At 37.8% G+C, this 12,684-nt stretch overlaps 1 protein-coding gene across 1 annotated transcript in view; it reads left to right on the top strand.

Annotated features, from left to right (window-relative positions):
• Positions 1 to 12,684, top strand: part of Rpa1 (replication protein A1, 70kDa) — a 57,772-nt gene that overhangs the window by 13,531 nt on the left and 31,557 nt on the right. Inside the window, exon 5 of the mRNA XM_005402602.2 lies at positions 7,408 to 7,496. Within this exon, the coding sequence (XP_005402659.1) occupies positions 7,408 to 7,496 (89 nt within the window). The remainder of the gene's footprint in view (positions 1 to 7,407; positions 7,497 to 12,684) is intronic.

Genomic DNA, 12,684 nt, shown 5'->3' with positions numbered 1-12,684 from the left:
TTCGGTTCAGAATTTATAGCTGTTCAGTTCCAAACTCAGGTAACGAAAGCATGATGCCAAGGGAAGAAAAATATGGAAACAGATGGGAAATCTCAGGGCAAAAGAGTCAAGGAGAATGCGTGACTACTTCTGATTGTTTTTAGAATCTTTTAATAGAGGCAACTTACTACAGCAAGATGTATATTTAATTACTTAATGTTGCCATTTTTGGGAGTCTTGAATCTTTCCTAGTAAAAATGGTATTCAGCCAGTACAGAATATGTTAAATACCTACAAGATGGTACAGAGTAGAACAATAGTGAATAGAGCTGTTATTTCCATTGCTAAGTGACTTATGTAGGAGAGGCAGAGTTTTCTGTGTCACATTTCTGTTAACATTTTTTACTTTTAATTGCAAAAGCAAATATGTCAAGCATTTCCATATTAGTAAAGGTATATTAGTATGTGTTACATTATCTATATTTCCAGCTTTTTCAATTTATATCTATTGGATATATCTTTATCTTTCTTTAAACTTTTATCCTTTCTGTTATTAATTTTGGATGTTTATATTTTAAGTATTAGATGTGTTACTTTTGTTCTATTTTCTTGGCTTTTCAAACTCCCTGTTCTGGCTTTTGTTTTAGCTCGTCTGTTGGATCTTACTTTATAGAATTCATAGTCTTACTTATTTTATGGATCACTTCTGGGAATTATCATCTCCTTTCATGGCTTATGCTTTCTTCTAGGTTGGGTTCCTTAATTGTCTTTTCCTTTCCTTGTTTCTTTCATTTTTATACACTGTTGTGTTTTGCATTGTTACTGTGTCCTTTATTTTTATCTTGTTTGTGCTTAACGTGGACAGTTCTGTCCAGACTTCATACTTGCTCTGACACAGTCTAGGTGAGGCACATCTTCATGCCAGCCTTCCTGCATGGGACCTGTTGTCTTCCACTCCAGGCTACTGTAAGTGCCTTAAGCTGTGCTTTCCGTTCGCTTTTCTGTCCTCTAGGGAATGGTTGTAGGAGAGGATGGAGAGCTTTGCTGGATTGCGTACAGACAGCCCTCACTGGGAAACTCCAGTGCTCTCTCTGTTAGGAGTACAGTTCCACTGCCATGGGCTCTGCCTTATTTCTGCCCCTCAGCATGAAGACCTGCCTTGGATTCTTTTCTGCCTCCACTGAGAGCCTGTATGTGTACATCCAAGTTTACTTCTTGCTTTCTTAACGGTCATTTAGGTTTATTCACAACAGGGCTTTAACACTCATTTTGTTCAGTTTTCTTTTTGTGTTCATGATTTTATTTCTAGATTTTTAGATTGCTAGAATTAATATTGTGGGATCAGAGGACAAAATATACCCACTGCCTTGCTCCTAAGTGTGGTACAAGAGTGTCTGTTTCTGAAAAAGCAAATCCATAAAAAAAGAAAGCAGACGAGTAGTTTCTAGAAGTGGGGGAATGTGCAGTGACTACCACTGGGGAAAGGATTTCTTTATAGGATGATAAAAACGTTCTGAAGTTAGGCAGTGGTGATACTTGTGCAACTCTGAATGTATTCAAATCCACCAAATCATACTGTTTGACAGGGTGAATTTTATGGTATCTGAGTAATATTTCAGTAAAACTTATTTTTTAATTAATTAATTTTTATTTGTTTTCTTGAGACAAGATCTTGCTCTGTAGCCCAGGCTGGCCTCGAACCCTCCTGCCTCAGCCTTCTAAGTGCTGGGATTATAGGTGTGCGCCACCACACCCAGCAAACTATAATTTAAAAAAAAAAAAAAGAACCTTGTCAACATACTAGACTTTTAATTTAAGTAATAAATTGCTAATCATTGGTATTTTAATTTACATTTCCATGTTAGTGAGATAAAATGTCTTTTCTTGTTTTTATTGACTATTTTGTAGTTTTTCTTTTTTTTATTATTTATTATTTTTATTTATTTATTTTTTACTGGGAATTGAAGCCAGGGGCTCACATGTGATAAACAAGTGCTATGTCACTGAGCTACGTCCTCAGCTCTTCTTATTTTTGAGACAAGGAGTCACTAAGTTGCCCAGGCTGCAGTCTTCCTGCCTCAGCCTCCTAAGTAATTGGAATTATAGATATGCACCAATGTGCCTAGCTTCTTTTTAAAAATTAGTATTTATAGGAGATCTTTATAAACCAGAGATATTAACTCTTTATGATGTTTCACATATTTTCTCTTTTTGTCTTTTTTTTTATACATTATCACATGATAAAAAAACTAAAGAATTTTGCAAAAATCTATTTTTGCAAAAATCTATTTATCCCTTTATTTCTTTTTTTTTCTTTATGACACCTGGATTCTTTTTCCTGACCAGGTTATACTTTTTTAGTTCTTCAGATATACCTGTGAATTTTTAAAGTAGATTAGAGTGCCTGGCTAGCTCAGTTGGTAGAGCATGAGACTCTTAGAGTAGATTAGTTCATCTGAGGTTTACTTTTACATAGAGGATGAGAGAAGAGTGTATGTTAACTTTTTTCTAGGTGGTAGCAAGTATCATGGAGGGCTTTAGGAAGAAGTTTAGATTTTATTCTGAGTGTGTTGGGAAGCTACAGGGTTTTGATCAGGGGAGTTGAGGTATGATCTAAATTTTTTAAAGTTCCAGAAGATTATTGAGATAGTTATGCAGAAAATTGATGCCTGGTGACAAAGCAGATACAGAAAGAATGTTATCTGTTCTGAATTTGCCATGTTTCCCACTGACTTGTCTGTTCCTGTCAGTTTTTTTTTGTTTTGTTTTGGGGGAAGATTTTAGGCAGGTATGATCAGGAGTGGAATTGCTGGATCAAATGCTACCTTTATGATTAACTTGAGGAATTACCAGACGATTTTGCAAAGCAGCTATGCCAGTTTACGTTCTCACCAGCAGCATATAAGTGTGGAGCTTGTGCACCTTCTCCACAACACTTAGAATTACATGTCGTAGAGTTTTAGATAAACTATCATATGGAGAGTGTTTCAGTTAACTTTGGGCAATGCATTCCTTTACTCCCCCCCACCAAATTTTCTTGGTAGCTGTTGTGTTTATTCTTCCATATGAGTTTTGTGGTTATATTGTCAAGTTTTTAAAAATAAGCAAAACTCTTGTTGGAATGCATATGTATTAAATTTATATAATTGATGACTAGGTTTTTCATCCCAATGACATGTGCCCATTTTAAATCTCTTGGATTTTTTAGCATACACAATTATTTGTCTACTTTTTCTAAAATTTATGTTATTTATTTTGTTTCTCTCAATCTTACTGAATGAGCAACATCAAAACTCTGTTAGATAGTAGTGATATCAGCAAGTGCCTTTGTGCCATGATTTTAATGGAAATGCTGTTCGTTCACTGCTCAGCCTGTATCATGTAAATACCTTCACTTTATCATGTTCAGAACTTTCTTTCAGGTCCTTCTACTCAGGGGTTTTTCAAGTATCACTCTTGAATTTTTAAAAAGCTTTCGCCATATCTTGATATGATCATTGTTTTTAATCCTTTAGCATTATGTAATTATCTAATACTGAACTAGTCTTTCATTCCTACAAAATAAATCCTTCCTAAAAAATAATCCTCTTAGCTTCCTTTTTTCTCTTTGGGAATTGAACCCAGGGCCTACCTACTGAGCTACATCCCCACCCCATCCCCTTTTTTTGTATTGAGATAGAGGCTGAGCTGGAACTTAAGATCTTCCTGTTAGGCTTACAAGTGTGCCAACCCTTCCCCCAAATCTGTTTTTTGGGGTTTTTTTTGTTTTTTGGTACTGGGAATCGAACTGAGGACATTGTGTTTGCTAGGCAGGGGCTTGTGCCGCTGAGCTATATCCCCAGCTCCTCCCCCAAATCTGTTTTATTCTGGATAATTTTAAATGTCCATGAAAGTAGACAGAATATACAGTGGTGGTATGAGTCCCCGTATAGCCATTACTCACCTTCAGATTGTCATCTGAGAGCTTTGTCTAAATCCTTTCTACATCTTTTTTTTTTTGAGACAGGGTCTTGCTATGTAGTTCAGGCTAGCTTTGAACTCACTATGTATCCCAGGCTGGCCTCAAGCTCACAGTGATCCTCCTACCTCAGCCTCCCAAGTGCTGGGATTACAAGTGTCTGCCACCACACCTAGCTTTGTATCTATTTTCATCTGTAATTTTGAAATAAATATCAGACATCACATAGACAGATAGATAGGTCTCTATGAAGGTAGGTATTTATGTATCTGTATATATAAGTATGTAAAGTATGTATCTACATACAGTGTGTGTGTGTGTGTGTGTGTGTGTGTGTGTGTGTGTGTGTGATGCTGGGGATCGAACCTAGTGCTTTGTGTATGCAAGGCAAGAACTCTACCACTGAGCCACATTCCCAGCCCTACATATAGAATCTTAACCGAATCAGGGTCCAAAGTAAAGTTCACACTGCAGTAGATTGATAGTTTGTAAGTCTCCTGACATGGCAGGTCCTTCTCCAAATCTTTTCCTCTCTTACTGTTTGTCAAGGAAGTCAGATCATTGTCCCATTATCACCCTTACACAGTCTCCCTCAGTCTGGATTTTTTAGATTGCCTCTCTCTGTAAAGATGTTTAATATGTCTGACATCTGTATTCTTTGCAAGGTGATATTTGTTTATTCTTTTAATATGCTGTTGTATTCATCTTTTTAATATTTAATTCGGGGTATATTTCAAGATGAAAATTTTTTGAGTGTGTTTTCTTCTAGGTTTTGCTATTAGGGTAATGCTAAATAATTGATAAGCCTTCTATTTTTATATGCTATGGAGTGATTTGGATAATTTGAAAAGATAGTTAAATATTTACTGCTAAATATCAGATAGTTTTACAGAGTCCCTATCTCCATTTTCAAGAGCAGATCATTTCAGGCTCATTTTAACCCTGGTAGGATAGCCTGATAAAAGTAAACTGGTTAATTATATGTAAACATCCAAAATTTAGCAGCCACATTTAAAAAATAAAATGTGAAATTGAGTTTATTGTTGCCTAGCGTTTGCTCTGATTTATCTACTCTTTTCATCTGTACAACACTACTTCAGGCCTCCATCATTTCTTCTCTCTATTGGGCTGCTTGCCTTGACTTAGTTCTCCACAAATTCATTCTTCCTGTTGCAGTTCTTTTAATTTTTATTTTTTATTGCTTGGTACCCGGAATCAAACTCAGGACCTTGTGCTTGCCAAGCAGGTGCTGCACCACTGAGCTGAGCTATATCCCCGGCCCCTGCAGTTCTTTTTAAAATGCAGACCTGGTGATAACATTCTCATGCAAGTATGCAGTAACAGCTGGGGACCCATTGTTACTTCAAGCACTAGAGGCTACGTGCCTTTATTGAAAGTGCATCTAGAAGGAGAGACAGATAAAATAAACAGTAATAAATATATAATTAAAAACTGAGAGGTTCTAAAGGAAAGAAATCCCGGTTGTAGCTGAGCGGAACAAAGAAACCTGATCTAAACAAGAGAGTAAGGCAGTGTCTCTTGGAGCGGTAATGCTTGAGATAAAAACTGAAAAGTGAGTGTCAGGCAAAGGCAGAAGGGAAAGAAACATAATCAGAGGGCAATGTGTATGCAGGCCGTGTCCCTGGCAGAAGCATCGCATATGCCAGGAACTAAAAGAAAACTTGGACTCAAGAGTGATGAGATTGATGGAGGGACGTTAACGTGGGTAAAGCTTGTGAGCCGTGTCAAAAGTTTTACTTTGATTAATTTTTGCAGTGTTGAGGATCAGACACAGGGCCTCAGACATCACAGGCAAAGGCTCTGCCGCCGAGCTATCCTCTAACCCTATGTTAAAGATCTTTGGGCAGTTATTGAAATGTTTTAATCAGAGTTAAAGATGAGTCTAAGACCTGTAAGTTCTTTGCTTTTGAATCAGATTTTATTGGTGCATTTTCCTCTACCCTGCTTTCAACCTTCCTCCCTTCCTCATTCACAAAACCTTTGTGTCCATGTTTTCCTTCTTTTCTCTCTCTCTTTTTTTTTAAACTTTTTCCTTCTTTCCTTATCCCCTCCCCTTTCCCTGGTTTCCCTCCCCATTTGAACATTTTCTTCCTATTTCACAATACCCCTTATACATCTTGTCTTTTTTTTTTTTTTTTTTGTCTTTTTGAGACAGGGTCTTAGTTCAGGCTGGCCTTGAGCTCACTTTGTAGCCCACTCTGGCCTCAAACTTGCAACAATCCTCTTGCCTCAGCCTCCTGAGTACTGGGATTGCAGGCATGCACCACCATGCCTGGCCATCATACATTCTGGTCTTTATTTATACTTTCGGTTTCTCACACCAGAGAAACAATGTGATATTTACACATGTGTTTGATTTATTTCATTTAAGAGTATAGTCTTAAGGTGCATCCATTTTTCTAGAAATGTCTTGAGAGTATCTTTCATTATGGCAGAATAGTATTCCAGTGTATTAAAAAAAACCCACATCTTCTTTATCCATTCACCAGTTGATGGGCGTTTGGGCTGTTTCCAGGATTTGGCTATTACAAACTGTGCCACTATAAACATGGATGTGCATGTATCACTGTGGTATATTGCTTTTAATTCTTTCAGGATGGTACCCAGGAGGGCAATGCCTGGGTCAAATTTAAACTCTAGTCCTAGTTTTTTGAGGAATCTCCACACTGGTTGTACTAGTCTACACTCGTACCAACAGTGCAGAAGGGTTCCTTTTTCCCCACAGTCTCATCAGCATTTGTTACTGGTTGATTTCTTGATGACAGCCATTCTTTCCTGGGTGAGATGGCATCTCAGTGTTGTTTTAATTTGCATTTCTAGAATGACCAGTGATGTTGAACTTTTTTTCATGTATTTATTTGCTGTTTGTTCTTCTTCATCTGAGAAGTGTGTATTTGTCTCAGATGCCCATTTTTGGATTGAGTCTTTAAATTTGGGGGGTAAATTTTGGGGTAAGAACTTCTTAAAGGTAAGTAATAAAAATTTCTCACAACAAACCTTACTGTATTACTAACAAGCACTATTTTAAAAAAGGTAATAATTGGTTTTCATAGGGAAGTAACTGTTTAGATAAGTATACATTTCTGAAAACAGATCATCTCATTGTGCCACATACTGTTCTGTTTCATAACCAAAATCTTTTATGTCCGTAGCTTCTTGAAGATATGTAGCAACTATGCAGCATTTAAATTTAAGGGACTAGTTGGGAAATGCATACCCTACAATCATAAAAAGTTTTGATAGTGACGCCATGAAAGATTAAGGGAAATATTTACATAGGAATTAATACCACATATTTCTCAAGTCATTTAGTAATGAAAGATTGTTAACAAAGGGAAAGATGTTTTATCGAAATTAATCATTCAGGGAAAGCTTTTTAAGTAGCTTATCATTGGCAAGGCTTCTGAATTTATTTATTCTAACTTGTTTCTATTTGTTTGCCTTTGTAGGAGAGTAGTTATTTTGATGGAGTTGAAAGTTTTGAAATCAGCTGAAACAGTTGGAGTAAAGATTGGCAATCCAGTGCCCTACAATGAAGGTGAAGTGCTCTTTACAGGCTGTAGCCCTTAACTGAGTACCTCTGTATAGATCCAAAATTTTATTTTTGGGGATCAGTTTGAGTTTTTAGCCTTAATGAAACAATGATTCTGGGGTGTAAGCAGTGAGGTTATTTTGTCAGTTTTTTTAGTATTGATGAAATGACATGTGAAAAAAAGGGGGAAAAATGTAAGCCAGGGCAAGAATGTAATGGATGTTGTCAGTAAGATCCATTTAAAATAGAGTAAAAAGTAACAAGTATGTTGAATATTAATATAGGATATTATAGAGGATATCTGTAATAATAATGAGAAAGATGTTTTCTCTTTTTTTTCACTTTTTTTTTTTTTTTTGAAATAGGGTCTCACTGTGTAGTTCAGCTGGCCTGGAACACACTATGTAGCCCAGGCTGGCCTTGAACTCATGGTAATCCTCCTGCCTCAGCCTCCTGAGTGCTGGGATTACAGGTTTGTGCCACTACACCTGGCAAGAAAGATACTTTCTTAAGAATTGCCTTAGTCACTTTTAAAAAGTATGACGTATATAATGTACACTCCTTTGTTAAGTACTCAACACACTGGTAGTAATAGAATTACCTGTTACTAAGCTATAGGTAGACACTGAAGGTAGAGACTATATTTGTCTTTCTTCTGTTGTAGCCCTGGCTTATAGTTGGCTCCCAGCAAGTATTTGTTGAATTGTACAATGTTAAACAATGATTATTGTCTCTTTATAGCAAAGTATTTATTTTCTTGTGGAATATACAGAACAACACAATGAAATCAGATTCATTACTTTTCAATTATGGTTCTAGAGCAAGGCAAAAAGTATCATTAAACATTGGCCTCATAAAAAGAGAAGGCTTATCTGCCACTCTACCACGTCAAATAAAATTACAGCCTCTCTGTACACCAAAATAAATTGCAAGTGTATTTTTAGTTTTAAAATTTTTTTATTATTTTAAAGAGTAAAAGAAAGATAACATAGTAATAGGGGGGCTTACCAAATTACAGACAAAGTGGTAGGAAATTATCAGTGGTTGTTGTTTTACATATTGTTATCTACAAGATAGTTTCTGAGGAAAATAAATAGACAAATAATAGTTACAGACAAAAGTGGTAGGAGATTATATCAATGGTTGTTGTACAGTACTTTAGTATCTTCAAAATGATTTCTAAAGAAAATAAATAGAACTGTGCATGAGTGACCAATTGAATAATCATTGACTATTCTCAATGGTTGTTGTAGGAAACACATAGTAATAAACATACAACCATTTATGAAATAGCATAGGAATAATACAGACATTACAGAGTTATGGACAGATTAGTAGGAAAATATCAATGGCTGCAGTAATACATGGTGGTATCTTCAAAGTGGTTTCTCAGGAAAACAGAGATACACAAAAAAGATCTAACAAGTAGTTACAGCCTAAGGGTTGTGAAAAATACCTCCTCACCAGTGACTCCTCTCACTGAAGTGTGATGGCTGGAAGGAAGGCCAGGATTGAAAAGCAGGAACGAGAGACTTGCACCTGTGTCTAGCAACAGGCTGTTTTCTTTTTCCTCTGTAGTCATGATTACTTGGGGCTTCTCCATGGCGATGACAGTCTGGCCAGAGGAAGAAGGCAGAGTATGCCCCGGGCCCCCTCATTCCTGTTGGACTAACTGGTGGGATGGGTCTGAGCTCTGCGGCCTCTGCTTCAGAGGGCAGATCAGTCTCCAGTGGTCACCTTTGCATTCAGGGCATGGCCCAGGGGGCTTCTTAGGGCAGTTCCTCTAGAGGTGGCCTGGCTTTTAACAGTGGTAGCAGATGAATATAGTTGTGGAGTTCTTCTTGGGGCCCCGAGAATCAGACTTAGGGTCTGTTTCTCTTAGTGCTGCAGCAAAAGCAGCTGCTTTATCTCAGTCTCTTTGTTTTCTCTCCTTGGCCTCCTCCTCATCATGGCTGTAGAATAGTGAGGAGGCAGTTCTTACTAACATCTCAAGTGGGCCATCTGGGGCAAAAGCCATTTTTTGTAGCTTTTTCTCTCCAGCCTCCCAGCGCATTGGGACCCCGAACCACTTAGTGTCCTCTCCCCAACCGTCAGCACAGGCAGCAAAAATCTTGGTGCAGACCTCTCCGGAGCTCCATGGGCTCCTCCACCACAGCCTGTACTGTCAGGGGAAGAATGGCTTTCCGGGGGTCTCCCCAGGTATTGCGCAAGGTCCTCCTGATTTCTAGCTTCTGAACAGCTCTCATGACCCTGGTCAACTAGACCTCTGACTCTCGCCAGTGACTCCACTCACTGAAGTGTGATGGCTGGAAGGAAGGCCAGGGTTCTGAGTCTTCGGGCATAGTCTGTATTTTTGTGTTTTCCGAGTCCTTGTTCAGCAACTGCTCCTCCGCTGACTCTGGTCCTTTCTGGTTCTCAACGGCAGGGGCAAGAGCGACCCATTGTGTGGCATGTATTCCCAGGGGTTTCTTCATGTCGGGATGATTCATGAACGTCCCCGGGCGAGCCTCCGCAGCCCGTGCATGGCGGGCCACTTGTGTCATTGCTTCTCTGTGCCATGATAATTCTCGACCACGCAGCAGTGGCTGGCCTAAGGGCCACTGTGCACTAGCGCGTGCTGCCACACAACTTCCCAGGCGACAGCAGCCTGCCTCCCAGGTGCCTGTGCGGCTAGGGTTGGGCTGAAAGGCCTGCAAGTGTATTTTTAAAAAGTAAAAAGTAAAGCCCTCAAAAATAAAGATAAAGAGGGACTGCATAAATGAGTTGGAATAATTCATAATGATGTTCGATTACAGTGACATTTAAACATGATTTCATGTTTAAAATAGAAAAGTCTATACCCTTAAACTAAGATAAAGTATTTACAACAGATAGGATTGGCAGAGGGTTAATATATTTAATATTTACTGAATTCTTACACATCAAGGAAATAGAATACGGTATTCTAGTAGCAAGCAGGTATTGGATAAGAACTGACTATTCACTGTAGGAGGAAAACAGTTGGCCAATATGTAAGGAGAAATGCCCAGCCTCACAGGTCATCTTTGTCCTGTTACTCTGTTAGGGAGAAAATCTCCAGATTTACACTGTTAAACATTCTGTTAACTATAGATTCTTTTGTAAATTATTTTTACCAGTTGAGAAAGTTTGCTATTTGTTGTTGACTGAGAATGTTTATCAGGAATGCATGGTGAATTTTGTCACATAATTTCTATGTGTCTATTGATATTCATACCATTTTTCTCTTTTGGTTGGTTAGTATGGCAAATTACAGTGGTTTTTTTGTTTGTCTGTTATGTTTTTTTTTTTTACTTTTTGAGACAGGGTCTCGCTGTGCAGTTCAGGCTGGCCTTGAGCTCCCTTTGTAGCTGAGGCCGGCCTTGAACTCTCAACGATCCTCCTGCCTCAGCCTCCCAAGTGCTGGGATTGCAGGTGTGTGCCACATGCGCGGCTTTACAGTGGTTGGTTTTTGAAAGTGAAACCAACCTGCAGTTTCTAGGCTAAGCATGTCATTATGGTATGTTATCCTTTTTACATATTGCTGGATTTCCTTTGCTGGATCCACCTGATTTGATTTTGTTTAGACTTTTTTATATTTGTATCCATGAGAGATATTCATCTGTAGCTTCCTTTTCTCATCGTGTCTGTCTTATTTGGGTGTCAGTAATCCTGACCTGCTAGAATGAATTGGAGAGTGTTTCTTCTTAAATTTTCTAGAAGTTTATGTAGAATACTTCTTCAGAAATTTAGACAAATTCACCAGTAATACCATCTGTGCTACCTGCCATTTAATGGAAGAGTTTTAAACGTCAGTTTAACAGGTACAAGATTTTTCAGTTCATCAGTTTCTTCTGTGGGCTTTACTAGATTATATCCATTTCATTTAAGTTCTTCAATTTATTTGTCTCTATAAGTATAAATATTATAAATTTCCCAATTAAGAAAGCAGAAATGGGGGCTGGGGATTTAGCTCAGCGGCAAAAGCGCCTGCCTGGCAAGCGCAAGGTCGTGAGTTCGGTTCCCAGTACTGGAGAAAAAAAAAAGATGGGGCTGGGGATTTAGCTCAGCGGCAAAGCGCATGCCTGGCAAGCGCAAAGTCGTGAGTTCGGTTCCCGGTACTGGAGAAAAACAACAAAAAAAAAGCAAAAATGATCCATTTAGGGTATGTAGAATCTGTAGTGATACAATAATGGTACTCTGTGTTCTCTTTTCTTTTTTCTGAGACAGGGTCTTGATATGTAGTTTACGCTGGCCTCGAATTCACTACGTAGTCCAGGCTGGCCTCAGGCTCTCAGCAGTTCTGCTTGAGCCTTCTGAATGCTGGGATTACAGGTGTGTACCACCATACCCAGTTTGTGTTCTCTTTTTATTGTGATCAGTTTGACTAAAGGTTTGTCATTTTTATTGATGTCAAAGAACCAGCTTTTGGTTTCATTGATTTTTTTTTTTTTTTTGGTCTTAATGTTTTCTATTATATTGACTTAAGCTTTGATCCTTATATTTCCTTTTTCTGCTGACTTTGTAATTAGATGTTCTTGTTCTTTTAATTTATTTTTTGTTTTGTTTGTTGTTGGTACTGGGGATTGAACCCCAGTGTTTCACATGCGGAGTATTTCTTGTTTCTTAAGGTGGAAGCTATGTTCATTGAATCAAGTCTTTCTTTTCTAATGTAGGTATATAGTGTTACAAATTTACCGTGAAATACTGCTCTAACCATACCCTGCAAGTTCTGCTAGGTACTCATTTTTATTCCATTCAAAATACTTTCTGCTTTTTCTTTTAATTTCTTCTTTCATATTTGTGTTTTTTACAGATATATTTGATTTCCAAACAGAGAGATTTTCTAGGGATCTTTTTGTTACTGCTATTTAATTTAATTCCATTGTGGTTAAATAACGTACTTTGTCTAACTTGGATCCTGTTAAATTAATTCTTATTTTTATGTCTCAGATTATGGTCTCTCGGTAAATTATGTATACACTTGGAAGTGTATATTTGATTGTTGGGCAGAGTGTTCTGTAAATGTCAATTACATCAAGTTAGTGATTTTCTGTTTACTTTTTCTGTCAATTTTCAAGAGAGGAATATTGGAATCTCTGACAGTAATTGTAGGTTTCTTTCTCCTTTCAGTTCTATTAGCTTTTGCTTCTTATTTTTGAAGCTGTGCTGTAAATGTATGCACATTTAAAATTGT

The sequence above is a fragment of the Chinchilla lanigera genome, unplaced genomic scaffold (genome assembly GCF_000276665.1).
Source record: "Chinchilla lanigera isolate Chin_1 unplaced genomic scaffold, ChiLan1.0 scaffold00080, whole genome shotgun sequence".
NCBI lineage: Eukaryota > Metazoa > Chordata > Mammalia > Rodentia > Chinchillidae > Chinchilla > Chinchilla lanigera.
The sequence above is the reverse complement of the archived record's forward strand: the minus strand, read 5'-3'. Positions and strand labels throughout refer to the sequence as shown.